This window comes from Oryctolagus cuniculus, assembly GCF_964237555.1.
Source record: "Oryctolagus cuniculus chromosome 16 unlocalized genomic scaffold, mOryCun1.1 SUPER_16_unloc_1, whole genome shotgun sequence".
Taxonomy (NCBI): Eukaryota; Metazoa; Chordata; class Mammalia; order Lagomorpha; family Leporidae; genus Oryctolagus; species Oryctolagus cuniculus.
In genome coordinates, this window is record NW_027208201.1 from 3,399,272 (window position 1) to 3,427,216 (window position 27,945).

The following is a 27,945-nucleotide window of genomic DNA, read 5'->3' on the forward strand; positions in this document are numbered from 1 at the left end:
AGATACCTTTAGAATCTATCACCAGATGGAAGGTTTCTCCCACTCTCCCTTTCTTTTCTGTGAATTGGTCCTTCAGAACAAAAACATTTTAAGAGAAGTATAAATTGCTCATAAGGAGGTTATATTCTGCAAGTTATTTTATAACATCAGAATGCAAGATTGGTTTCATAAATCTTGGTTACTAACCATTGAAAACTGCGAGAGCCTTAAGAGCCACTCTTCAGAACATCTGTTTCCTTGGAAACTATTCTATCCCTGAATCCTTTCAAAGCATTCTTCTCAGGTCTGAAGAGAATAATGTAGCACTTGGGAACAAAGATGCAGCCCAGGAGTGCCACACTGGAGGCCAAGATAGAGAAGACCTCCACAGCCACCATGACCTTCCCCTTGGTGCTGTAGTAGACAGGCAGGAAGGTCACCCAGACATTGCAGAACACCAGCATGCTGAATGTCAGGAACTTGGCTTCATTGAAGGTGTCAGGCAGATTCCTGGCTAGGAAAGCCACAGTGAAGCTCAGCAGGGCCAAGGAACTCAGGTAGCCAAGGACACAGTAGAAAGCAGTGACCGAACCCTTGTTGCACACCAGGATGATGTGGCCATGCTCTGAGTGTGCATCTGTGTCAATAAAGGGAGGAGAAGTCCCAAGCCAGATGGCACAGAGAGCAAGTTGGATCAGGGAGCAGATGGGGATAATGGAGTTAGGTACCCCTGATAGCAGCCAGTGTCTCATCCTTCTCCCTGGGGCAGTGACCTTGAAGGCCAGAAGCACAGTGATAGTTTTGGCCAGGACAGTGGAAATAGCCACAGTGAATACCACTCCAAATGTGGTCTGCTGGAGGACACAGGTGGCTGTGTTGGGACGACCAATGAACAGTAAGGAGCAGAGGAAGCAGAAGACGAGGGCGATGAGCAGGATGTAGCTGAGGCAATGATTGTTGGCCTTGACTATGGGAGTGTCTTGGTGCTTCATGAAGACCCCAAGAACCACAGTGGTGAGGACAGAGAAGCACAGAGCTGTGAAGACCAGGGTCATTCCTAATGGTTCATCATAAGCCAGGAAGGCCACAGCTTTGTTTAGGCAGCGGTCTTGCTCTGTGCTGGCATATTGATGATCAAGACACTTCACACACTGGTGCATATCTGGTGAAAAATGTAGAATAATGTTATCCAAAGTTCAGCTATTTCTAATTTACAAGGTCCTTCTTGAACACCTGACTAGCTTGTTTATTTTTATTTTATTTTATTTTTTCGACTTTTGTTTAATATAAATTTCCAAAGTACAACTTTTGGATTATAGTGGCTTTTCCCCCATAACCTCCCTCCCACCCACAACGATCACATCTCCCACTCCCTCAGCCATCATATCCTTCTTTATTCATTTTCAAAGATCTTTATATACAGAAGACCAATGTAGTATAGTTTAGGCAGATAGTCCTTATTTGATTTTGAAGACAGCACACAAAAATGACATCTAGGACATTATTGGTCATCATTCATGCCCATCTCCCTCATGTTATCCAGAGTTATTACTTCACCTCCATAAGTCCTTTCCATACTGATGAGTACATGCTGTTTTTCTCCTTACAAAGTCCTAAGGCCTAGTCCCTGAGTCTACTCATGGTGATTTAAAAACATACCTTAACTTGTGTCTTGTTAGCACCAAAAAATTCCTTCTTCATGGTTTCTTCAGATTAGGAAGTGGTGATCAAGGTGCCAGAGGATTCCATGGTGTTGAGGGCTACTCTGCCCTTATACATGGTGCATACTTGCTGCATCCTTACTTTGAACAAGAGCAAGTAGCAGCCCTTGTTTTTTTAATTTTTTATTTAACAAATGCATTTTTTCATAGAAAGAACTTTAGGAACATAGTGGTTCTTTCCCCTAAGCCCACTCTCCCACCCCAACTCCCATCCCACCTTCCTCTCCCTCTCACAATCCTTGTCATTATGGTTCATTGTTAGTTTGATTTTATATGCAGAGGACCAACTCCATATTAAGCCAAGATTTCAACAATTTGTATCAATGCAGACACACAACATATACAGTTTGGGGGAAAATTTGCAGTCGATTCTCATAGTACACCTCATTAGGGATGGAGGTCCTACATGGGGAGTAAGTGCACAGTGACTTCTGTTGTTCCTTTAGCAATTAACACTCTTATGTATGACATCACTGATCACCTGAGGGTCTTGCCATGCATTGTAAAAGCTATGGAAGCCTTTTGTAAACATAGACTAAGTCAACATTTTGACATGGACATAAGCAAAGTGGATGCTCTCTCTGCCCTTCAGAGAAGAGAATATTTTTCTTAGATGACTGTTTCTTTCCATTAAGGACTCATAGAGATCCTCAGTGTGGGCTATTTTTTGCCAGATTCTTGGTTTTCCATGCCTGTAATGAGCCCTTGTTTTGATGGTGCTATTCACTCTGTACTCTCATGGCCTCATCAACCACCCAAGGGCTCAAGTCTGTTTTCAATAAGTATTTGTTTATTTATTTATTTATTTGTAATTTACTTGAAAGACTTAGTTCCAAAATAGGAGAAGTGGGAGGGAGGGAGAGGGAGAAGGACAGAGGACAGGTATAGAGAGGGAGAAAGGAAGAGATGGAAAAAGAGAAAGGGAGAGATCTACTACCTGGTGATTTAGACCCCAGATGGCAACAATAGCTGGAACTGAGCCACTCTGAAGCCAGAAACTGGGAACTTCTTCTGGGTCTCCTATGTGGGTGTGGGCTCAGAAACCTGGGCCATCTTATGCTGCTTTCCCAAGCATCAGCAGAGAGCTGGACTGGAAGTGAAGCAGCTGGGACTGGAAGTGGTGCCCAGTTGGGATGCTGGTATCACAGCCAGAGGCTTAACCTACTGTGCCACAGTGCCAGCCCCAGGTTCCTATTCTTAGTAACATGGACTGGGAGATTTACTTTGTGAATTTTGGGTGCACAGAAAGCACACAACCATCTCACTAAAGCACATCTCTCTTAGATAGCGTCTGTATTAAGTCATTCTAGATGCAAGCACTGATTGAGAGAACACCATCAGAAGGCAGGGTTTCAAGTTCCAGAGAAACACGGAAGAGATGTACACTTGATACCAGCTGGATTAGTTGCCACCCTTGAGCATGTTTCCATCAAGGAACACACTAGGATGCTGCCTGTAATCAAAGTCAGTCTGTAGTTCTCCTTGAACCCTACTGGCATATTTCTACTTTCTTGCCATTTTATCCTTGAACATGAATTTTCCCTCTAGGTCTGTCAGTATTCTCTTCTTTTCTATATATTAACCCATTGTTGTCTGATGTCTCAACTTGCAGATATCTGCCAATATTTAGTTAGTCATAACCTTTGGATATTTCATACTTTTGAGACATTACATGTGCCGTCTTTCATAGCTTCATTTTCCATAACTGGTCAGCAAAAATAACTGTTCTGTGTGTTTAATCTTGTATTCCAGCTCTACTTAACTCAATTATTGATTCACTAACCTCATTACAGCATCCCAGTATCAGCTGAAAACAATGCCACTTGTATATCTTCCTTTTTAGTAAGTTGCATGTCTTTCTTTTTCGATAATATGCACAGAGCAGTCTCCTGGTAATTTCCTGCAGAAGTTATTCTTTTTTCAACTTTGTATCCAATCTTCAGCCATAAGTTCCATGTTTTTTAGCATTCTAAAACACTCTTTAGGATTGAAAATTGATCCTACTTTTTGGTGTTTTTGAGTTTTTTCTTCTTTGTTTACAATTCTTAGATCCCTTAGATTTTATTAAATACCTTTCTTCAGTTATGCTAATTCTTCTTACTATTTTCTCAGGGATTATAAACTGAATTACATTGCATGCAATGCTTGGGGCATGATGTAACCTATTTAAAAATACTTTTGGATTTTCCATGTTCGATATTTCAAATGTGTGAATTTATTTCAACAACAGTGTCTTACAATTTCATTTTGCAAAACTATCTGGCAATATTTGATCAAACAAGTTAAGATGTTGCTGTAGAAGAAACAGAATTTTTGCACTTACCTGTTCTCTGCAGGAATTCAGACAAGATTTCCTTTCCTATGTGAATGTTTGGTAAAAGTCGTCTGATAATTTTTTATCACAATAAAAGTATTGGGAATTATTTTAATAACTGTGAGGATATTTGGATTTTTCAAATATTTCTCAATATATTTCATAATATTTTTACCTGGAAATTTCTGAATTCCTTTGATATTCTTCAATGTATCACCATTAAATAATTAATATGTTCTAATATTAGTATTTTTTATATCTGAAGAGACTGCCTCAGCTAATCTTGTTTTTTGTACCATTCCCTCTTACTGAGGTTAATAAAATTTGCTTGTTTCTGATTACCAACTTTAAATTCTTCCAATTTTTATTTACTTCAGTTTCCTATAATGTCCACATCCTATCTTCAAGGACTTGTGTTGAATTTGCTGTCACTGACCTTTCTTGCTATGCATACTTTTTACCATTGATGTCAGCCTGCGTTCTTTTGAAATAGATTTTATACATGTGTATATGTCTGTAAATATATGAATGTTGTTGAAGTTTCATATTTTGAGCAACAGTGATTTTTCTCAAAGGCTAAGGTTAGCCCCATTTATGATATTTTATGAGTATTATCCCTTGATGAAATAATGTCTGATTTGTAAGATTGTTTTTCATATAACACATATGCATTAGAGTTGTACTTTCTCACTCCAAGCATGCGACACTTCAATTTGGTGAAAGCACTTTTATCTATACATGAACAAGGAACACAGACATGAATTTACCTATACTGAATTAGTATATACACCACAGTACTCCCTCGGATTGTATTCTGTTGACAGAATCTGTTATTATCACCAATAAGTTTTAAAAAATTAGAATGATACTAAAAATATGGTGAAAATAACTACACATACAACATGAGCATAAATTGAAAATCTTCACAATACATGTGATGATAGCCTATTGCTGCTTCATGGAACAAATCTTAGAAATCCTACACTGCTTTATGGAGTGAATATTCTCCAATATTGGTTTCATTCATTTTTTACCACACATATAATCCTGAACTCCAACACAGTCTGCCTTCCAGTGACACTAAGTCTTTCATATGATTTCACAAACACTACATGAAGCAGAGTGTAGTGTGGGAATTTTTTTTTCTTTTGAGGATTATTACTGATTAAAGGGATTAATTTCTACTGAAGGATGGAAGAATTTTCTGAGCAGTCATGTTCCACATTTTATCTTTCCATGGAGAATTGGAAATTCTAAGAAACAGGTGTTAACTTCTCCATGAGGCTGGCACTGACTTACCTGTCTGATTGGAAATCTCATTCCCAGGACAAGGTGTGCAATCAAAACAGCAGGTAGGCTTTCCCTCCAGAGGGGCTTTCCTGAATCCAGGGCTGCAACTCACACTGCATACTGAGTGTGGAGTCTGAGCAAAATCAGATGAGCATTGGTCAGAGTTGGGATTATTACTTAAGTTCCAAGTAGAGGGTTTTCAAGTCCTGCAAACCTATTCACTGAAATGGTAAACACCTATTTCTGACATAATGACAGCATGCAATTTGATTTTCTAAAATAAATGGAATCAAAATGTGTGGAGGAATGAGGGTGTGTACTGTCCATCCTCAGACACTAAAAACATAACAAAGTATTTAGATTGGAAGAGGAGTTGTTAATGTCATTAAATGTCCTATTAATTAGCCATGTTGCACAAATTCCCATACCAGTTTGGGGGTAACAGTGTGCAGTGTGATCCTTATGAAGATTCCAACTTACCTCTGTAATTCCTGTGGCCCACTCTATCAAATTCTCAGAGAGAGACAACTGTTGGGCATGCGGAACATATGGGGAAAACTTTCCTACTTTAACCTTATGTCCAACACCATACGGAAAATTCCAAAAGTTGAGAATGTCGTATTCAGCTTCCAAATTTCTTTTGTGATTCAAATTCACTAGGGCACCAGCAGGATTGGTAAATTGGAGGTTCTTGAGAAATGGGTGCAACTGAAAAAATGCATCATATTCACATGAAGACTGCCCAAATGATAACACACCAAACCCAGGTTAGAGAAAGTCTCTTTTTCTCTGTGATCACAAATAAACAAAGGAATCTTTTTAGAGCCACCAAACCAAATACAATAAAAAAAAAACTGATGAGAACTACATCAAAGTAAGTACAACTTCACTCATTTTCATCCAAATACAATGGCAATCAAAAATATCTAGCTGTGATATTCAGAGCATTTCCAACTGTGGAGTCCAAGCTACCAACACTCACTTATTTTCTCAGTGTACCTAGGACAATCATCTGTAATGCAGCTACCAGAATAAACAAGTGTGTGCAAATTATATGAGATCTGTTCTATTCATTGTAGATGAACATCCTGAGCAACAATTGACAGTAAATATAATTATTATACTGCTGAGATTGAAAACAGAATGAAACAGTCTAAGTATTGCAAATCCAAAATTAAATTGACAGGATGAGTGAGTACTCTTTAAGACACAGCATTAATGCTTAGCCAAGTTACTTTCCCACTTGTCAGTGGAACCCTTTCTTTAATGACATATTAAAGGCACAGGCTCATTTATATCTTGTGACTGGAGAAAATATGCTACTCTACTTGGTTTGAACACCTGCAGAAGCTCTTAAGGGGATCACTTCAGGAGTACCTGTCAACAATGGAAACCAAGTTACCTGCCAGGGAGAAAATGCCACCTTTGACCGCTTGTTCCCTGGCTGCATTTCTAACTCTTGTAGAAGCATCTCATGTATGCTGTGGGCCACAGCATACACAGCATTGTATATGTTGTAACTCCCATCACTCATGCTCATATCAAAATGATGTGGAGGCAAGGATTCCAAGGAGGCATTCAGTGGACACTTCTGCAAGGTGTTGCAGGATGTCCCAGTGAATAAGCAACCAAAAGCCAGTGACCAGAATGTAGAGAGGTAAATGTCTTCTGGGTATTTGGAAGGGTTAGCTGTCCGAAGAAAGTTTTTGAAACCAGAGATCTCAGCATGGTGGTGTGAAAAAATGAGGGTCCCATGGAATGAGTGGAGCAGGAAAGGTTTCTCAGAACTGGCAAAATCCCACTGTGAGGTTGTGACCCAAACTTTCCATGTCATTACACATCTCCATGTTGCAAAGCTGACACCTATGAGTGAATCAGTGTCACAGAAAAGAATCACCACATTTGCTGATGATTTTATGATTTGGATGTGGTATGGCCAGTGGACTGAAGAATGTGAGTTCTCAGTGGCTGGGATCAGTTCCACGAAGTCCACACAGACGCCATTCTTCTGCAACTCTACTTTCAAATCAGTCATAAACTGAATACCTTTTGGGAGGTCTGAGATGGCCAAACCCACCCAGGTCCAGCTGAAATGAAGCAGCAAGGAGACCATGCCATGGGCCAGAGAAGTGTCTTTGGGTGCCATCTGATAGAGGGAAGGAAACTGACCACTGTCACTCAGAAGCGGTTCAAAAGACCCAAGAGTCAGCTAAGGGAAAATGCAAGAAATATGTGTAGGGTTATTGCCATAGTGTACAATCTTATTCCTGAAGAAATTAAGCAAATGATGGAAGTGTCAGAAGATTTTAGAATATTTCCTTTTTCTCATCTCCCACTACATGAGATTCCTAGTTCATGAGTCATTAGCCTCACAAGTTGATGAAAACATTTCTCATTTTCACTCACCCACATTTTTGCTTCAGAATAATTGTGGCTAATCCATCAATCCTCTGAATGCCTTCTCTTTAGATCACACACTGTGGCAAATGTAGAAGGTCTCTGTTGCTTAAATTTTTAGGTCTAAATAAGCCACCTAAGTTGATGTGCTTTTTCTCTTTCTTTCCCTTGCACACTCACCTGTGGAATTTTGTAGAGTTCCAGCAGTGTCCCCATTTGGATAGCAACACTTGTGCCTGATATTACAGCTACAGACTTGCTGTGTTTCCTACATGTGTAATTAGGAATGTCCTCTTCCAGTCCCGCAAGCCAGATGAAGGGATTCTCTATCACCATCATGTCACTGTGCATGACATTATAGAGATCAAATCCCAAGGTCACGTTGGGTAAAAGATAGGGGTTCTTGTTGATCTCCTCAATAGCGAAAACCAAGGCCAGAACATACTGGTAGTTTTTGGACTGAAACCTGCATGGAAGTCACAAGGATCTTTAAGGGAAAAGCTTCCAATCCATATTATCATCTATGCTACTGTAATTACTGTGACAGATGGATGACCAGGCCAAAAATTCATATGCTCTAACCCTTCTCTGCACATTTGCTAAGGACAGAGTGTGAAGACTGCCATATTTGCAGGACCCATGTCCTCACCAGAACCAAAGCTGCTACTACCTAGATCCTGGTCTCCCAGATTAAATGATTCTGAAATATAAGATCTGTTTTTACACCATAATCTTGGGCATGTTATCACATGGCTGCCCATGCATTTTGATTTAAATCATCTCTGGCAACAGCTATCTCTTTTAAGTTCTTTATTTGATTTCTAGTGTAAATTATAAATAGGCTCTGGAATGCCTTCTCTAAAGATCATGGACACCTATGAAGAACATTGCAGTTGTCAAAGAAAACATAAGGAAAGGCACATCATCTGGAGCATTGCTTCTATAAATATTTCCTATAATCACAAACTGCAATGATTCTTCATCTTATCACATCATTAAACACTTCTTGAAATAGGAGTCATATGACCATAAGGCTGCAAGTTGTAATGTGCAAAGAGAGTATCTCAACTGAAGGCTATGTGATCCGCAAGAGGATGATATCAGAGCACTGGATGGTAGATGGAAGTCTGGAATTAATCCTGAAAAATATCTTCCCCATCAAACTTACCCATCAACCACTATCACAAGCCAGGAGAATGAAACCAAATTCAGAGCTTGAAAGATGGAAAGCAGTGAAAAGGGAGGAGCACTTTAGAGAAGCCTGAAACACTCAGTAGGTGGACTTGAAACACTGGGCTGTGAGACCTGTGACTCTTTACAACTAAGACAGTTATGGATTTATTTAGAACACTAAGCATATGTTAAAGTAAATCATGACCAGTGGTATCAGTGTTTACTCCAAACAGGCCTTCTTCTCTCAATTTTTCCCTACAGAATTGAACATAAATAGCCTTCCATGCAATGAACATGATGCATTTCTCGTTTCTGGGATCTGACATTTGACAAAGAATGCAAATGTTCAGCCCTTTGTTTTTATTTCAGATGTCCTTTGTGTTGAGTCTTGATGAATAGACAAGGTCACGTACAATGCTTGTTAAGGGTCATTTTGTGCTCCAGAGGAAGTGACAGTTTTTTATTTCTTGGTTCATGGTGAAACATAATATGTATGTATGCATATTATACACCTATTCTCTCTCTCTATTTATATACAGGTGTTCTATAATCATGTTGCTTTATATATATTGTTTTATATATATATAGTTCCTATAAATATGTGCTATCAAATACTTCATTCATACTTTGTAGAATGAGGAAATTTGAAAGACCTTGCTAAATGAATCAAATAATATTCAGTTTTGTGTTTCATGTATGTCTGTTCCTCTCCTCATTCTTCTACACTTCCATCAATTCCTCATGCTCTCATTTTATTCACCAGCTCCTGCCAGCACCAAAATATCTAGAATGCTCTTAGACGCACTGGGCTTTTTGAGAGTTGCCCTTTTGATCTGTTTAATGCTCTGTTTCTTGTCTCTAAGAACAGTTTATCAGTAGTTATTTTATGTTCTAAAGTTCATGAATCTAACATTGCAGGGTATAGTGTCTATTGATAGTTCAGTATTGCTTTTTTTTCCAAGTATCATCAATACAGGTACTTTCTCCCGGGTTTGCTAAGATTTAATTTTGATCTCCCATTTGCATGGCATACATCTTGGAGGAACCTGGGCTCTATTCATAGTATCTTTTCCTGCTACTGGAAATTCACTACCTCCTGGTCTCTACCATTTCAGAGAACATTTAAATGATGTGCTGTATGCAAAAACATGGAGAATACTACTGCTAATATTGTATAAATATTTATAAATGAGATACAATGTGCAAATATCATATTAGGTGAATTCATAAATATCAATGTGAAGTGAATATTATAACAAGCTAGTATCCAAATTAAATATTTTCAGGAGAGATCTTTGGACAAATGCCTAAAATACTTCATCAGTTGCTTCACTTTGGTGGCACAAACTATACTTCTCAAATCCATTGGCTTTAATGATACTGCAGTGATCTATGTCCTGATATCTACTTTCTATCAATGATCTATGCAGTGTCAACATAATTCCTGTAGCATTAAAGTAGAAATCAATTAGAAAATTAGAAAAATATTTGTGAAGAAATAAGTACGCTGTCCTAAAAGATAGTATATTGTGTAGGAATGAAATTTTAATATATATATATATATATATACATTAGTATATATATAATGAAACATTTATATTTAGCTAAAAAAGAAAGTATCTGAAAGAGGATCAGAAGCAGATAAAACCCCATCTGAAATGTATTTTCCTGATAAAATGATAGACTCATGGACACATCGTCAATGTTGTGGATTACAATCATTAAAATTTTTGCAGGTATATTCCTCATTAAAATTTAATTATTATTTTATTTGTGCAAAGGTGTTGCCCTGAGATTACTTTTACCTAATAAAAAACTTACTTTCTTGAATATCTTTTCTCCTTTATGACTGCAGAAAAAATGAAGTGTTCTTATGATCCCAAATCTAGCACATATTAGAAAACATTGTGAGCACATGTGGAAGAGCTCATCTAACTCAGGTTTGTTCATTTCAATGCGTGGGTTCTCTAATAATCTGCTACTGAGGCACAATAGGCCCCTGAGCTGATGAACATGCATAGGGAATGACAGGAACATACCAACCAGACTCTCCTTCCTCTTATCAGGTAACATTTCCTGAATTATTCAAGGTGCCAGGCAAGAAGAACTGTCTTTCTCTTGACCCCACACTAACTATCAGCAATTTTTTAGGAGGGACAGAGGATGGACAGGGCAGGAACACAGAATGCATTTATCAATCATTAGCAGACCAAATAACAAGGAGCTATTATGCAAATCAAGGGAAAAGGATTATGGCAAAGAGAACTTACCCTCTGAATATTATATTATTTTTGAAATTATTCATGATTCTATCAACGAGGTATCTGTAAATGGGGAAAAAGGCAGCAATCTCAACATCTCCATCCTTGAAAAAACTCCGTTTCATCTGGAAAAAGCAGTTGTGATCATCATGACATGTCACAAGGAGATACAGCTGCAGAAAGAGCAACAGAAAAATCAAAGGAAACATCTTTGAAATCTGTGAAAAACTGTAAGACACAATTGCAGTGGAACATGCAGCGTTATGCAGGTGCATAACTAGAAAGTGTGTGTGTGTGTGTGTGTGTGTGTGTGTGATTGCTTGAGTCAGGCCACATTAATACTGCTCCATCTGACTTCTTTCCACCAGTTGTCCACCCGTCCATGGGGGAATCTGAAACCCTTTCTGCCCCAAGGCTTTGCAGCTCAGGTCTTCTGTCTTGGTGAAAAACACAACAAGAAAAACATGTTTGTGAATCATCCTCTTCACCCAGGTGCCAGGATTTCCTCCAAGTCCATGGATACAAAGACTCAAGGGAGAAACTCCTGCTAGCTACATTTGGTCCAAGGGCATTGTCAATAAACCACCCCATAAACAATTATGTACCTGGATTGCATCAGAGGGCATGAAGGGAGGCATCAGGTGAGGTTCTCATTAGTGTTTCAGACCAGAAATCTCTAGTGTCAAAGAATTCAAAGACCCAAATAGCAATGGGCAACCACACATTTTCTTGATGCCACACAGACCCCAAACCAATCCTGTTTACAGAGATACCCACTAGGACGTGTGGTTTTCAATAACTGTGGAACCAGTAATCACCCTGAATGCAGAAGTTCCCATTCAGGATGTCAAATCACTTCATCTTTATTTGTAAAACATGAAACCCTTCCAGGTTGCTGTTAACCACAGTAATCCCATGCTGATCTGTTTTTGCACTTACAACCTTGGTTGATGCACTCATGAGAACTTGGGACTTTTTGAGTACTTCTCACTTTTTACTATAAATCTGCAAATACCAGCCAGAATGTAGACTTCAGAATATTCATGGACAATGTGTGTTATGAACCAAACATGCATGAATTTCATCAATATATATTCATTAATTTTTTGCTTAACTATTTCCCTCATAGTCATCACTTTTTATCTTCTGCATTTTTTTTGGCAGGCAGAGTAAGACAGTGAGAGAAAGAGACAGAGAGAAAGGTCTTCCTTCTGTTTTTCACCCCCCCCCCCAGATGTCCACTACAGTCGGTGCACTGTGTAGATCTGAAGCTACGTGCCAGGTGCTTCCTCCTGGTCTCCCACGTGGGTGCAGGTGCCCAACCACTTGAGCCATCCTCCACTGCCTTCCCAGGCCACAGCAGAGAGCTGGACTGGAAGAGGAGCAACTGGGACAAAACTGGTCCCCCAACTGGGAGTAGAACCCCGAGTGCCAGGGCTGCAGGTGGAGGCTTAGCCTAGTGACTCACAGCACAGGCCTATCTTCTGAATTCTTAATGCTGAATTTGATGTTTTTTATAGATTGGGATGAATGCTTCAAATGCAGAATTTCAGTCTTATATGGAAATATATATGCTAACTGCATAAAAGTATAAAAATCTGAGATTGTACATTTCTGTCTAAATTTAATTTTAACAACACTACCTTAAAAGTTGGTAATATTTTTTCTATTTGAGATGTTTTATAATTTCTATTGAAGTCTAATAACGTTTAGCTCACTATACAGCAATTTACAAAAATGAAAGCAAGTGGACATTTGAGTTGGTAAGTACAGAGTTCTCTGTGTGTATAGGGAACACCCACGTGAACTTACACTCAGTCTGCATCGGGAACACTGTCTCCAATGGACTTTATCCTGAACTATCTTCTCAGGCTCAACACACTTCAAATCGAAAGTAGAAATCACTATAAGCCCACTGCAAGAATAATGTCATAGCAAGCAGAAAAAGAAATAAAGCAAATCCACAACACAGAAGTGCTCTAGCACATCAGCATTCACTGTGTCAGTTCTCAGTAGCTCCAAATTAGTTATGCTTGTATGTAAAGCCTACAATGGTGCATTTTTGTTAAATGTTCTGCATTATGTCCCAGCCAAGAATCCACACATAATGCATCTTCCAGCCCTACTTAATCTGATGCAACTCTTCTGAATATAACAATACCTAGTACTTTGCTAGTTTTGCCACATATGGTAATCTACCAAGAATCTGTTTCTACTATTATCCATCTTACCTAGGATTAACACTGTTGATTACTGGGGGAAGTCCAAGATGGCTGAAGAGGGAAGGGCATACTGTTCTAGGCTAGGAGTAGACAGTCAAAGTAAGAGTGGAAGAAATGCAGTTGGAATTCTATGGAAGGAAGAAGAATGTTGTGGATCAGTGTGGAAGGTGCAGATCTGTAGTACGATCAAGAACACACACATAATCCCAGCAGCTGAGAGCCGGAGAAAGCAACAGCTTAGGGAAGGTGGGGACATCAGACTGCAGTCAGTGGCCTGGGCCATGTTTACATAACTGGAGGGAGAGCTTTCAAGAGTCAAACACTTGATAGAAATTGGGAGAATATAGCCACACCTTCTTTCAGAAACATGTTTGCAACTTATATTTTAAAAAGCAGAAGGAACAACAACAATATCATCAACAATGGGTATAGCAATTGAACAGACATTCTGCAGAGATAAATGAGCAAAAGGCCTTATCAAGGATGCTAATCATCAGTAAACTTAGAAAACTTTTCAAAACCACAAAGAGTGACCACCTCACTATGTTCCATTGGCTACAACTATCAGAAATTTGTTGTCAAAGAAAAGAATAACCACGGTTGCTGATGATGTCCTGATCAGTATTTGATATGGCCAGGCTGTTGCTTAATGTCTCTTCTCAGTGACTGAGATTAATCCTACAGCACTTCACAGATGCTATCCTGTCTATCTCTAACTCTCAAACCTGACATAAATCAAATACCTTTCAGGTGATCAGAAATGGCCAGTCACACATGGGCTGAGCTGAAATGTAGCATCTAGGTGCAAGGGTCAGAGATGTGTTCTTTGAGAGAATGAAAAGTGACTATGGTCACAGAGGCTCAAAAGAACAAAAGGTCAGCTAAGGGGGGAGAAAAAATAGCATGCTACATAAGAGGACAGCCATAATATACAATCTCAACCCTGAAATTTGTCAACAATGATTGCAAGTGGTGGAAGACTAGAATATTCTAATTTTCCTGACAATCTACCATGGTTTGAGAGCTTTGTCAATCACAACTCTTCTGACACAGTCATCCATTAAAGTCCCTTTCTCCTTTTCCATTTCCTCTTCTCTACTTCAAACACCACAAATATGGCTACCCAATCTCTGAGTACTTCCTCTTTAATCATACCTATGAACAAAGAAAATCTCCATTTTTCAGCTTTCGTGCACCTGAGAAGTTCACCCAAATGAATGTGGGTTTTCACAGTTTTCCTCTCTTGGAAGCCCCCCTCCATGCCACTCTGGCTGGAGGTCCTTGATTCTAATAAATACTTTTAAATTTCTTTGCCGTCCACTTGGAAATTCTTCTTCCACATGAGGCAAAGAACCAAAGTAACAATAATTTTTGTGCCACCATTTCCCATAATATTTTGGTGCCATTACTTGGAGAGCAACTCCAATGTGACTCAGATTGCAACTCCTATGTGGTGTGCATCCAAAGTTGTTTAATCTCACTGGACTGGTGAGCATGCAGACTGCTGTCACTTTTTTTCAGAGTGTCTCTTTCATAGTCACTCTCACTTTCCCTAAAACACTGGGTCCCTGTCAGCCATTTAAAAGTGATTAGTGCTGGCTGACTAAGGCCAGATCAATCCCCTGGAGCTGGGATTCTATCCTTTCAGCCTCCCTCCCTCCCTCTTGTGTGGATCAGCCCTTCATGTGGGGCTGGAAGAAGTCTTAGAGATGACTGATGGATTCTGGCTGGGGCTACACGCCAGTGTTTTCAGAAGGTCTCCTGGCCAGGTACCAGGCTCTGAATGCCAGAATAATGTTGATCCAAGAAATGCTGTTTCCAGTGGGCAGCCAATCTCCTGCCCCTTTGGACTCCTCACAAGCTAGAAAACAAGACACTCCACACTTCTTGCTTCTTGTCTCAGCTCTGGGAATGTTGGTTTGTCCCAACACATTTTCTTTTCATGAGGATTTGCCCAACATGTGACACTGGGAGAAAAGTTTGAAATAACCTTGAAATTCAGGCCAGGGACACTCTCTGGTGTTTTTCAAGGACTCCCTGACTGGACACCAGATCACAATGGCCCATTCAGATGTTGGCTGAAAATTGCATTCTGTTCTTCCTTCCTGGAGATTATCCATCAGTGAGACTGGGCACATCCTGAAGTGAGGCCATGGGCTCCCAGCTCCATGCCTCTATCAGTGTTTCTTTTACCCCAGATCTGAACAGATTTCTGTCTCTCTCTCTCTCTCTCTCTCTCTATCTATCTATATATATGTATATATCCTTCTCTAAATGTTTTCTATACCTCTTCAATCTCCACAATTTCTACAAACTCTTACCTTATTTAAAAATGTTATCTTAATTTAGATTTTAACAGGTTATTTTATTTTATTTTATTTTTTATACTTTTTTAAAATTTTTATTTAATGAATATAAATTTCCAAAGTACAGCTTATGGATTACAATGGCTTCCCCACCCCATAACTTCCCTCCCACCCACAACCCTCCCATTTCCCGCTCCCTCTCCCCTTCCATTCACATCAATATTCATTTTCAATTCTCTTTATATACAGAAGACCAGTTTAGTATATATTAAGTATAGATTTCAACACACACATATAGATTTGCACCCACATAGAAACACAAAATGAAAAATACTGTTTGAGTACTAGTTATAGCATTAAATCACAATGTACAGCACGTTAAGGACAGAGATCCTACATGAGGAGTAAGTGCACAGTGACTCCTGTTGCTGACTTTAAAAATTGACACTCTTGTTTATGGTATCAGTAATCATCCTAGGCTCTTGTCATGAGTCGCAAAGGCTATGGAAGCCTTTTTTTAACTTTTATTTAATGAATATAGATTTCCAAACTACAGCTTATGGATTACATTGGCTTACCCCACCCCAAGGAAGTCCCTCTCACCCACAACCCTCCCCTTTCCTGCTTCCTCTCCCATTCCATTAATATCACGATTCATTTTCAATTTTCTATATATACAGAAGACCAGTTTAGTATATATTCAGCAAAGATTTCAACAGTTTGCACCCACATAGAAACACAAAGTGAAAAATACTGTTTGAGTACTCGTTATAGCATTAAATCTCAATGTACAGCACATTAAGGACAGAGATCCTACATGAGGAGTAAGTGCACAGTGACTCCTGTTGTTGACTTTACAAATTGACATTCCTGTTTATGGCATCAGTAATCTCCCTATGCTCCAGTCGTGAGTTTCCAAGGCTATGGAAGCCTTTTGAGTTCTCCAACTCTTATCTTATTTAGACAAGGTCAAGTCAAAGTGGAAGTTCTCTCCTCCCTTCAGAGAAAGGTACCTCCTTCTTTGAAGACCTGTTCTTTTCACTGGGATCTCACTCACTGAGATCTTTCATTTATGTCCTTTTGTTTTTTTTTTGTTTGTTTGTTTGTTTTGTTTTGTTTCATTTCATTTTTCCAGAGTGTCTTGGCTTTCCATGCATGAAATACTCTCACGGGCTTTTCAGCCGCATTTGCATGCCTTTAGGGCTGATTCTGAGGCCAGAGTGCTGTTTAGGACATCTGCCATTCTATGAGGCTGCTGTGTATCTCGCTTCACATGTTCGATCGTTCTCCCCTTTATTTATTCTATCGGTTACTATTAGCATGCAGTAGTCTTGTTTATGTGATCCCTTTGACTCTTAGTCCTTTCATTATGATAAATTGTGAACAGAAATTGATCACTTGGAATAGTGAGATGGCATTGGTACATGCCACTCTGATGGGATTGAATTGGAGTCCCCTGGTATGTTTCTAACTCTACCATTTGGGGCAATTCAGCTTGAGCATGTTCCAAATTGTACATCTCTTCCCTCTCTTATTCCCACTCTTATATTTAACAGGGATCACATTTCAGTTAAATTTCAGCACTTAAGAATCACTGTGTATTAATTACCAAATTCAACCAGCAATATTAAGTAGAACAAACAAAACACTAAGAAGGATAACATATTAAGTTGTTCATTAACAGTCAGGGCTATGCTGATCAAGTCACCGTTTCTCATAGTGTCCATTTCACTTCAACAGGTTTCTTTTTGGTGTTCAGTCAGTTGTCACTGATCAGGGAGAACATATGATATTTGTCCCTTTAGGAATGGCTTATTTCACTCAGCATGATGTGTTCCAGATTCCTCCATTTTGTTGCAAATGACCGGGTTTCATTGTTTCCTACTGTGGTATAGTATTCTGAAGAGTGCATATTCCATAATTTCTTTATCCAGTCTACAGTTGATGGGTGTTTAGGTTGGTTCCAGGTCTTAGCTATTGTGAATTGAGCTGCAATAAACATTAGGCTGCAGACCGCTTTTTTGTTTGCCAATTTAAATTCCTTTGGGTAAATTCCAAGGAGTGGGATGGCTGGGTTGAACGGTAGGGTTATATTCAGGTTTCTGAGGAATCTCCAGACTGACTTCCATAGTGGCTTGACCAGTTTGCATTCCCACCAACATTGGGTTAGTGTCCCTTTTTCCCCACATCCTCACCAGCATCTGTTTTGGTAGATTTCTGATTGTGAGCCATTCTAACTGGGGTGAGGTGAAACCTCATTGTGCTTTTGATTTGCATTTCCCTGATTGCTAGTGATCTTGAACATTTTTTCATGTGCCTGTTGGCCATTTGGATTTCCTCTTTTGAAAAATGTCTATTGAGGTCCTTGGCCCATCTCTTAAGTGGTTGTTGATTTTGTTTTTGTGGAGTTTCTTGATCTCTTTGTAGATTCTGGTTATTAACCCTTTATCTGTTGCATAGTTTGCAAATATTTTTTCCCATTCTGTTGGTTGTCTCTTCACGTTCCTGACTGTTTCTTTGGCAGTACAGAAACTTCTCAATTTGATGCAATCCCAATAGTTAATATTGCCACTGAATGCCTGTGCTTCTGGGGTATTTTGCCGGTACCTATATCTTGCAGGGTTTTTCCAATGCTCTCTAGTAATTTGATGGAGTCAGGTCGTAGATTCATGTCTTTAATCCATGTTGAGTGGATTTTTGTGTAAGGTGTAAGTTAGGGGTCTTGCTTCATGATTCTGCATGTGGAAATCCAGTTTTCCAAGCACCATTTATTGAATAGGCTGTTCTTGCTCCAGAAATTGGTTTTAGATCCTTGATCAAATATAAGTTGGCTGTAGATGTTTGGGTTGATTTCTGGTGTTTCAATTCTGTTCCATTGGTCTATCCATCTGTTTCTGTACCAGTACCATGCTGTTTTGAATATAACAGCCCTGTAGTATGTCTTGAAATCTGGTATTGTGATGATTCCAGCTTTTGTTGTTGTTGTTGTTGTTGTACAGGATTGCTTTACCTATTCAAGGTCTCTTGTGCCTTCATATGAATTTCCACATCATTTTTTCTAGATCTGAGAAGAAGGTCTTTGGTATCTTGATTGGGATTGCATTGAATCTATAAATTGCTTTTGGGAGAATGGACATTTTGATGATGTTGATTCTTCCAATCCATGAACATGGAAGATTTTTCCATTTCTTGGTATCCTCTTCTATTTCTTTCTTTAAGATTTTGGAATTCTCATCGTAGAGATTTTTTAACAAATTGGTTAAGTTTATTCCAAGGTATTTGATTGTTTTTGTAGCTATTGTGAATGGGATTGATCTTAGCTGTTCTTTCTCAGCCGTGGCATTGCTTGTGTATACAAAGGCTGTTGATTTTTGTGCATTGATTTTATATCCTGCCACGTTGCCAAACTCCTCTATGAGTTCCAATAGTCTCTTAGTAGAGTTCTTTGGATCCTCTAAGTAAAAAATCGTATCATCTGCAAAGAGGGATAGTTTGACTTCTTCCTTCTCAATTTGTATTCCTTTAATTTCTTTTTCTTGTTTGATGGCTCTGGCTAAAACTTCCAGAACTATGTTAAATAGCAGTGGTGAGAGTGGGCATCCCTGTCTGGTGCCAGATATCAGTGGAAATGCTTCCAACTTTTCCCCATTCAGTAGGATGCTGGTTGTCGGTTTTTATAAATTGCTTTGATTATATTGAGGAATGTTCCTTCCATACCCAGTTTGTTTAGAGTTTTCACCATGAAAGGATGTTGAATTTTATCGAATGCTTTCTCTGCATCTATTTGGATAATCATATGGTTTTTCTTCTGCAGTCTGTTAATGTGGTGAATCACATTGATTGATTTGCGAATGCTGAACCATCCCTGCATACCAGGGATAAATCCCACTTGGTCTGGGTGGATGATTTTTCTGATGTGTTGCTATATTCTATTGGCGAGAATTTTTTGAGGATTTTTGCATCTATGTTCATCAGGGATATTGGTCTATAATTTTCTTTCAGTGCTGCGTCTTTCTCTGGCTTAGGGATTAAGGTGATGCTGGCTTCATAGAAAAAATTTGGGAGGATTCCCTCTTTTTCGATTGTTCTGAATAGTTTGAGAAGAATTGCCGTTAGTTCTTCTTTAAATGTCTGGTAGAATTCAGCAGTGAATCCATCTGGTCCTGGGCTTTTCTTTGTTGGGAGGGCCTTTATTACTGTTTCAATTTCTTTTTCAGTTATGGGTCTATTTAGGTTTTCAATGTCTACCTGGTTCAATTTAGGTAGGTTGCATGTGTCCAGGAATCTATCCATTTCTGATAGGTTTTCCTGTTTGCTGGCATACAAGTCCTTGTAGTAATTTCTGATGATTCTTTTTATTTTTGTGGTATCTATTGTTATGTTTCCTTTTTCATCTCTGATTTTATTGATTTGGGTCTTTTCTCTTCTTTTTTTTAGTTGGGCCGATGGGGTGTCAATTTTTTTTTTTAAACATGCTCTTTGCTTGGCTGATTTTTTGTAATGTTTTTTTGGATTCAATCCTGTTGATTTCTTCTCTGATTTTAATTATTTCTCTTCTCCTACTAGATTTGGGTCTGATTTGTTGCAGATTTTCTAGGTCCTACAGATGTGCTGAAAGCTCATTTATTTGGTACCTTTCTAATTTCTTGATATAGGCACCTATTGCTATAAACTTGCCTCTCAATACTGCTTTTGCCGTATCCCATAAGTTTTGATATGTTGTGTTGTTATCCTCATTTACTTCCAGAAATTTTTGATTTCTTGAATGACTCAGTGTTCATTCAGGAGCATGTTGTTCAATCTCCATGTGTTTGCATACTTTCTAGGGTTACCTGAGTTGCTTATTTCCACCTTCATTCTGCTGTGGTCTGAGAAGCTGCATGGTATGATTCTAATTCTTTTAAATTTGCTAAGACTTGCTTTATGGCCTAGTATGTGATCAATCCTAGAGAAGGTTCCATGCACTGCTGAGAGGAATGTAAAGTCTTTATATGTAGGATTGAAAGTTCTGTAGATATCTGTTAGATCCATTTGGGCTATAGTGTCATTTAAATCTACTGTGTCGATTAAATCTGCTGTTTCCTTGTTGATCTTCTGTCTGGATCATCTGTCTATTTCTGAGAGTGGAGTATTGAAGTCCCCCAGTACTATTGTATTGGAGTCTAAGTCTCCCTTTAAGTCCCTTAACATATCTTTTAAATAGACCAGTGGCCTGCAATTAGGTGCATATACATTTATAATAGTTACATCTTCCTGTTGAATTGAACCCTTAATCATTATATAGTGCCCCTCTTTGTCTCTCTTAACAGTTTTTGTATTAAAGTTTATTTTGTCTGATATTAATATGGCTACACCTGCTTTTTTTGGGTTTCTGTTGGCATGGAGTATCTTTTTCCAACCTTTCACTTTCAGATGCATGTATCTTTGTTAGAGAGATGTGTTTCTTGTAGGCAACAAATAGTTGGGTTTTGTTCCTTAATCCATGCAGCCAGTCTTTACCTTTTAAATGAATAGCTAAGTCAATTATTATTTAATGTGACTCTTGATACATAGTGACTTTGTCCTGCCTTTTTCCCAGAGATATTTTCTAGTATATGCTTTGAGCTTCCTATGCTCTTTTACTGGTAGGTTTTCTTCCTTTACCTTCTGTCACATTGATGGCCATGTTTCTGTGTTTCTGAGTGTAGCACATCTTTAAGTATCTTTTGCAGGGCTGGACAAATGTCGGCAAACTCTTTCAATTTCTATTTGCTATGAAAGGTATTTATTTCACCTTCATTCACAAATGAGAGCTCAGCAGGATATAATATTCTGGGCTGGCAGTTTTTCTCTCTTAGTACCTGGGCTATGTCTTGCCATTCTCTTCTAGCTTGTAGTGTTTCTGATGAGAAGTCTGCTGTGAGTCTAATTGGAGATCCTCTGAAAGTAATCTGACGTTTCTCTCTTGCACATTTTAGGATCTTTTCTTTATGTTTCACTGTGGTGAGATTAATTACAACATGTTGTGGTGAGGATCTCTTTTGGTCATGTTTACTAGGGGTTCTATGAGCTTCCTGTACTAGGATGTCTCTGTCCTTCTCCAAACCTGGAAATCTCTTTTCTAGTATCCCACTAAAAAGGCCTTCTAATCCTTTCTCTCTCTCCATGCCTTCAGGAACTCCTAGAACCCAAATGTTGGTTTTTTAAATAGTATCATGTAGATTCTCAACAATATATTTTAGAGTTCTAATTTCCTCTTCTTTTCTTTGGTTTGACTGTGTGTTTTCCTGTGCTCTGTCTTCTAAGTCCGATATTCTCTCCTCTGTTTTGCTGACTCCGTTTTTTAGACTTTCTAATGTGTTTGTCATTTGATCTATTGAGCTCTTCATTTCATTTTGATTTCTCTTCACTATCACACTTTCCTGTTCTACTAGTTTTTGAATTTCATTTTGATTCTTCCTTAAAATTTCATTTTCACGAGAGAGATTTTCAATCCTGTCCTATAAGGATTTCTGTAGTTCAAGGATTTGCTTTTGAAAACTTCTAAATGTTCTTATCATAAATTTTTTGAAATCTGTATCTTGCATTTCTTCTATCTCATCATCTTCATAATCTTGGCTTGGGGTGTTTTGTTTATTTGGAGGCGTCATAGTGTCATCATTGATCTTGTTCCCTCGATTTTTGTGTTTGCTGCTTGGCATTGTTAATTCCTCTTCCCTCACTGCGAGGTTTCTTTTTTACTATGTCTGTGTTAAGTGGACTGCCTGCTGTTGGAGGAGTCTTGGAGGCTTGAGATGGGTGTGGCCTGAGAGCTCTGCTTGGTTCTTCCAGGTTACAGGTGTGCAAAGGTGATACCCTCAGGTTATGAGTGGTAAACCTCTCTCTTATTTAATTATTTATTTACTTATTTCATTTTTTTTTATTCAGGAGGTAAGTAATACAGCATGGCTGAGCAGAATTGATGGTATTTAGCTTCTGATCTCTTGCTTCTACCCAAAGAGTCTGTGCAGGCTCAGTTTCTCTTGCGGACTCCCACTGGGTTGCCTAGGCTACTGAATTGTAGTGCCTCAGTTCCTTAGCTCTCCCCTTTTGTTATGTATATCCAGAGTGGGGCCTGCTCTTTGTCTCTTGCTCGCCTTTGCAAGGTTGGTGGAGAGAGAAACTCCTCTGTACCAGTACCCCCCCCACCTTTTTTTTTTCCTTCTCTCCTGTAGTCAGTCTGGTGAACTTTCCCGCCTCAAAGCCCGCTTCCCTTTAGATTCTGTCCACCGTTTCCCCACCAATGTCTCGGGTTACTGAGCTCACCTCCCCTTCCAGCGCTTATGTGTGGATTCAGAACCATGGGCGTCCCTGCTCTCCCCACTGGTCGTCTGTGTCACATCCACTCCCCTTCCAGCACTGGTGCGCAACCCTGCAGCTCCCGTGGCTCAGCTTCCACGCGGTGGGCAACCTTGCTCTCCCCGTAGGTCCTCCAAGTCACAGCCACTAGATCCGGAAGAGTTTCCTCTGCAATTTTTTCCTGATCCTTTTTCTGAGGCTACCGTAACTCCACTTTTATTAAACTAAATTTTCCCAGGACTATCAGTACGCACCCTCACTATTCCGCTATCTTGGCTCTGCCCCCAATAATGTCTTTAGGTCTGGAAGCCTTTTGAGTTCACCGACTCTGATCATATTTAGACAAGGTTGTAGTCAGAGTGGAAGTTCTCTCCTCCCTTCAGAGAAAGGTACCTCCTTCTTTGATGACCTAACAGGTGATTTTAAAAATGGAAATCAAGGAAATTGGAAATGGAAACATCACAAGTATAGAAATGTGTGCCTGGTAAGAAAGGTTAAGTAGGAATGACCTTTGTTATGAGAAAAAAAGAATGTATCCATCAGTATGTAATGTACTTAGGGAGGTGTAGTAATAACTTTGGCTAACATGAGGAAGTTGGGCATGAATAACAGCCAATAATTTCCTAGATGCCATTTTATATGCTGTCTTCAACATCAATTAAGAATATTCCTGAAATAGCTCAGTTGGGTATTCCAGAAGTACCTTGTGAATCAGAAATAACTGAAATTGGGATGATGTTATTGTACATTTCTCACTACATATGGACCATTGTATGAAGTGTCCAGAACATCAGATGCCAGCATGGAGCAAGACCAGTGCTTCTGTAAAAAAGTGACCTTTCTGTCTTTTGAAGATCCCCTGGGGATGACCCTGGTCTGCACAGCTCTGTGCTTCTCTGTCCTCACTGCTGTTGTTCTTGGGGTCTTTGTGAAGCACCAAGACACTCCCATAGTCATAGCTGTTTGTGGATGCCAGTTTTGATCAGCTGCAAAATGACCATCTTTATCCAATGTGAAAAAATTGAAAATGAATAAAGCATGTGAGAGCCATTTGTTAGGAGAATGGGCAGGAACCACAAACTCCCCCCCCCCTTTTTTTAAATATTGCTTTAAAGTATTATGTGTACATTTAACAATGCCTTAACCCTTAGGATTATAAGGAATGTCAGTAACATGAGATATAAAAAAGTTACACAAAAATTTTTAAAAGAGGCAGAAATATAAGCAGCTCCATTATCCATTTTAATCTGCTTTGGAGTTCCTAGGGAAGCAAAATCTTGTAACAACGGGCAATAACATGTCTTGTAGCTTCACCTGTATGTAAGGAAGCAAAAATACATCCAGAACAAGTATCAATAGACACATGTATATATTTTTGTTTACCCAATTCCATGAAGTGGGTGATATCCATTTGCCATAGTTGATTGGGGAATAAACCGCGAGGATGAATTTGAAAGTGAGGTACTGGTAACTGGATGGAGTAAGTTGAACAGAATTTTACAATTTGTCAAGCTTGTTTTCAAGTAATATTATGTTTTAAGCATAACGTATGAGCATTTAAATGATGTAAAATGTGATCTTTTGTTGCTGTATCAATAGAATATATGCATAGAGCAGAATCTGCCAAATGTTTGCCCTCTACCAAAGGTCCAGGAACATTGGAATGTGCTCTAATATGACCTGTAAAGAAAGGGCAGGTATGCTGTCGAATGACAGTGCAAATGCAAGAAAACAAAGGAGAAGCAGCAGAGGATTCAGGAAGGAATGAACAAGTTTCCAATTGAGTCACTGACAGGAACACATATTTGCTATCAGTGTATGTTAACCGCTACATCCAAAGTAGACTGCTATGCAAGTGCAACAGCAGCTAATTCAACTAGCTGTAGAGATGAAATAGGGTTTTAATAACTGTACGGTGATCATCACAAATTACTGAAGCTTGATCAATGTTGGAACCCTCTATAAATATCAAGCCAGCATTCTCTAAGGGTTCTCTTTTTACATGCTAGTCTCCCTTTAGCTATAATCTCAGCTATTGCATTATAATATGGTACAACATTCTTTTTAAGGGTAGCCTGTAAATATATCCAAAGTAAAGGGGCCTCTTGCCACAACAGAGCAGTGGATAAATAATCTGTAATCAAAATAATAAGAATTAAAGGTTGATTATAATCAATGCAAGAAACAAAGCTCTGAAATAAGGCTTGTTGTACCTTTTCCAAGGCTAGGCATGCTGCACGAGTAAGCACTCATTGGGAGGTAGGGGAACTATCTCCCTTTAGGATATCGAATAAAGGTTTAAGGTCTCCTGTTGTGAGGTGGAAATGTGGATGAAGCCAATTATTATCCCCTAGAAGTTTCTGAAAATCATTTCAAGTCTGTAAAGAATCCAATTGTAAGGTGACTTTCAGTGGAAGTATTTTTCATGGGTACAACTGGAAGCCTAGATATTGATAAGGATATTGAAGTTGCATTTTCTCAGAGGCTATGATAAGACTAAAAGCAGATAATTGCTCTTTCATTACTGTCAGACATTGCATCACCAAAAATTCCTCGGGTCCAGCTATCAAAATATCATCCATATAGTGTATAATATATAAATATAAATTGCCATATATTTTGGAAATTTTTTGAAGAGCAGCATCAATGAATTGTTGGCACAAAGTAGGGCTATTAGTCATACGTTGAGGTAAGATCCTCCATTGGATTCTTTGCATAGGTTCTTTAAAATTTACTGATGGGAGAGATCACATAATCAAGACTAGTGTCTGAAAATACTAACCTATAGAACAAAAAAGGGAGAGAACAATCCAACATGGGAAGTGGGATGCACAGCACACTCATAGAATGGTGGATGTCCTAAACAGCACTCTGGCCTCAGAATCCACCCTAAAGGCATTTGGATCTGGCTGAAAAGCCCATGAGAGTATTTCAGGTGTGGAAAGCCAAGACACTCTGGAAAAAAAATGACCTAAATGAAAGATCTCCGTGAGTGAGATCCCAGTGGAAAGAACAGGTCATCAAAGAAGGAGGTACATTTCTCTGAAGGGAGGAGAGAACTTCCACTTTGACTATGACCTTGTCTAAATAAGATAAGAGTCAGTGAACTCAAAAGGCTTCCATAGCCTTGGAAACTCATGACGGGAGCATAGGGAGATTACTGATGCCATAAACAAGAGTGTCAATTTGTAAAGTCAACAACAGGAGTCACTGTGCACTTACTCCTCATGTAGGACCTCTGTCCTTAACGTGCTGTACATTGTGATTTAATGATATAACTAGTACTCAAACAGTATTTTTGACTTTGTTTCTATGTGGGTGCAAACTGTTGAAATCTTTACTTAATATATACTAATCAGATTTTCTGTATATAAAGAGAATAGAAAATGAATCCTGATGTGAATGGAAGGGGAGAGGGAGTGGGAAAGGGGAGGGTTGTGGGTGGGAGGGAAGTTATGGGGAGGGCCATTGTAATCTATAAGCTGTACTTTGGACATTTATATTCATTAAATAAAAGTTAAAAATTTACTCATGGAACACTGAAAGCAAATCGGGGACAATCTTCTGGATGTAAAGGTATAATATAAAAATAATCTTTTAAATCTATTATTGCAGTATAATAGTCCTTTGGAATTGCAGTAGGCAATGGTTGTTAAGCCCCCATAATTTCCACAGTAGCATTAACAGCCCTAAGGCCTTGAAGCAATTGCTATCTCCCAGATTTCTTTCTGATAACAAAAATAGGACTATTCCAACGAGAATCAGAAGGAACTATATGTCCTGTTGTTAATTGTTCTTCCACCAATATCTGTGCAGCATTTATCTTTTCCTGCAGTAAAGGCCACCGATCCAACCCACACGCGATTATCTGATTTTTATTTTATTTTGTTTTATTTTATTTTATTTTATTTTATTTTATTTTATTTTGCATGGGGCACAGGCTGACCAGTAGCCATCAAGGGAAACCCAAGCCTCTCTGGTCATGATTGACAGTTAAAGTAACTGGAGATGTGATGCTTTGTTGTTGTTTGCCTAAACCCTTACCTGGCAAATGACCTTATTGAAGCATGTTAATGGTAACAATCTTATTTGGACTACGCATTAAGGCCCCCATTTGAGTTAGAATATCATGTCTCCATAGATGAACAAGTAATGCAGCCAAAATATAGGAGCGACAGGCTCCAGTATTACCTGCTTCATCCTCCCATTGCAGCAATTTGGAACTTTGTGCTAATCTCTGACTTTGACAAATACTTCGCAATTGAGTCATGGTAATTTCCTTTCTCCAATTTGTGGGCCAGCTTGCTACTGAAATAACAGAGACATCAGCTCCAGTATCTAAAAGACCACTGAATAACTTTTTATTTAATTTTAAGAAAAAATTGGGTCAGTCCTTAGTTATGGGTTGTATGCAATAAGCATCAGAAGATCCAAAACCTTTATTTCCTCTTTTATTTAAAAAAGACTTACCAATTGAAGAGAAGGGGAGCAGAATCAGTTGAGCAATGCGTTGTGCTGGTGTTAAAGTTACATTATTGGCTTGAGCCATAATTTTTATTTCACCAGTAAAGTCAGCGTCTGTAACTCCAGGAAAAACCTGTAACCCTTTCATAGTTGTACTACTTCTGCTCAGTAGGAGACCAAAAAACCCAGTTGGCAAAGGACCAAAAATCCCAGTAGGGAGGGCTTATTTGCTCATCTCAATGGTCAATACAGTATAGGAAATGGCACTGAGGTGCAGTCCTGCACTACCCTCTGAGGCTCTGTGGAGGGAATTGATGGATTTAGGGTATTCCGCTGAGGAACAAATGTCATGGCCCCAAAAAATTTGTTGGTTTTGTTGGGTTGGGGTCTAGGACCAGCCCTGCTTCTATTTTTTTGAACTTTATTCTTGTAATGAATTACCTTTTTTTTTTATATCAGTTTTGGAGTGACATTCATTGGCCAAATGCCTTCCTCTTTTGC

General features: G+C 38.9%; 1 protein-coding gene across 1 annotated transcript; it reads right to left on the minus strand.

The window, feature by feature from the left end:
• Window positions 1-206: 206 nt before the first annotated feature.
• On the minus strand, window positions 207-27,795 carry LOC127490096 (vomeronasal type-2 receptor 116-like). Its single transcript, XM_070067598.1, has 7 exons — window positions 27,733-27,795; window positions 11,145-11,308; window positions 7,882-8,167; window positions 6,707-7,513; window positions 5,785-6,012; window positions 5,314-5,437; window positions 207-1,141 (listed from the first exon to the last, which is right to left on the minus strand). The coding sequence occupies exons 1-7, from the start codon at window positions 27,793-27,795 to the stop codon at window positions 207-209; spliced, it is 2,607 nt and encodes an 868-aa protein (XP_069923699.1).
• Between the last annotated feature and the right edge of the window lie 150 nt (window positions 27,796-27,945).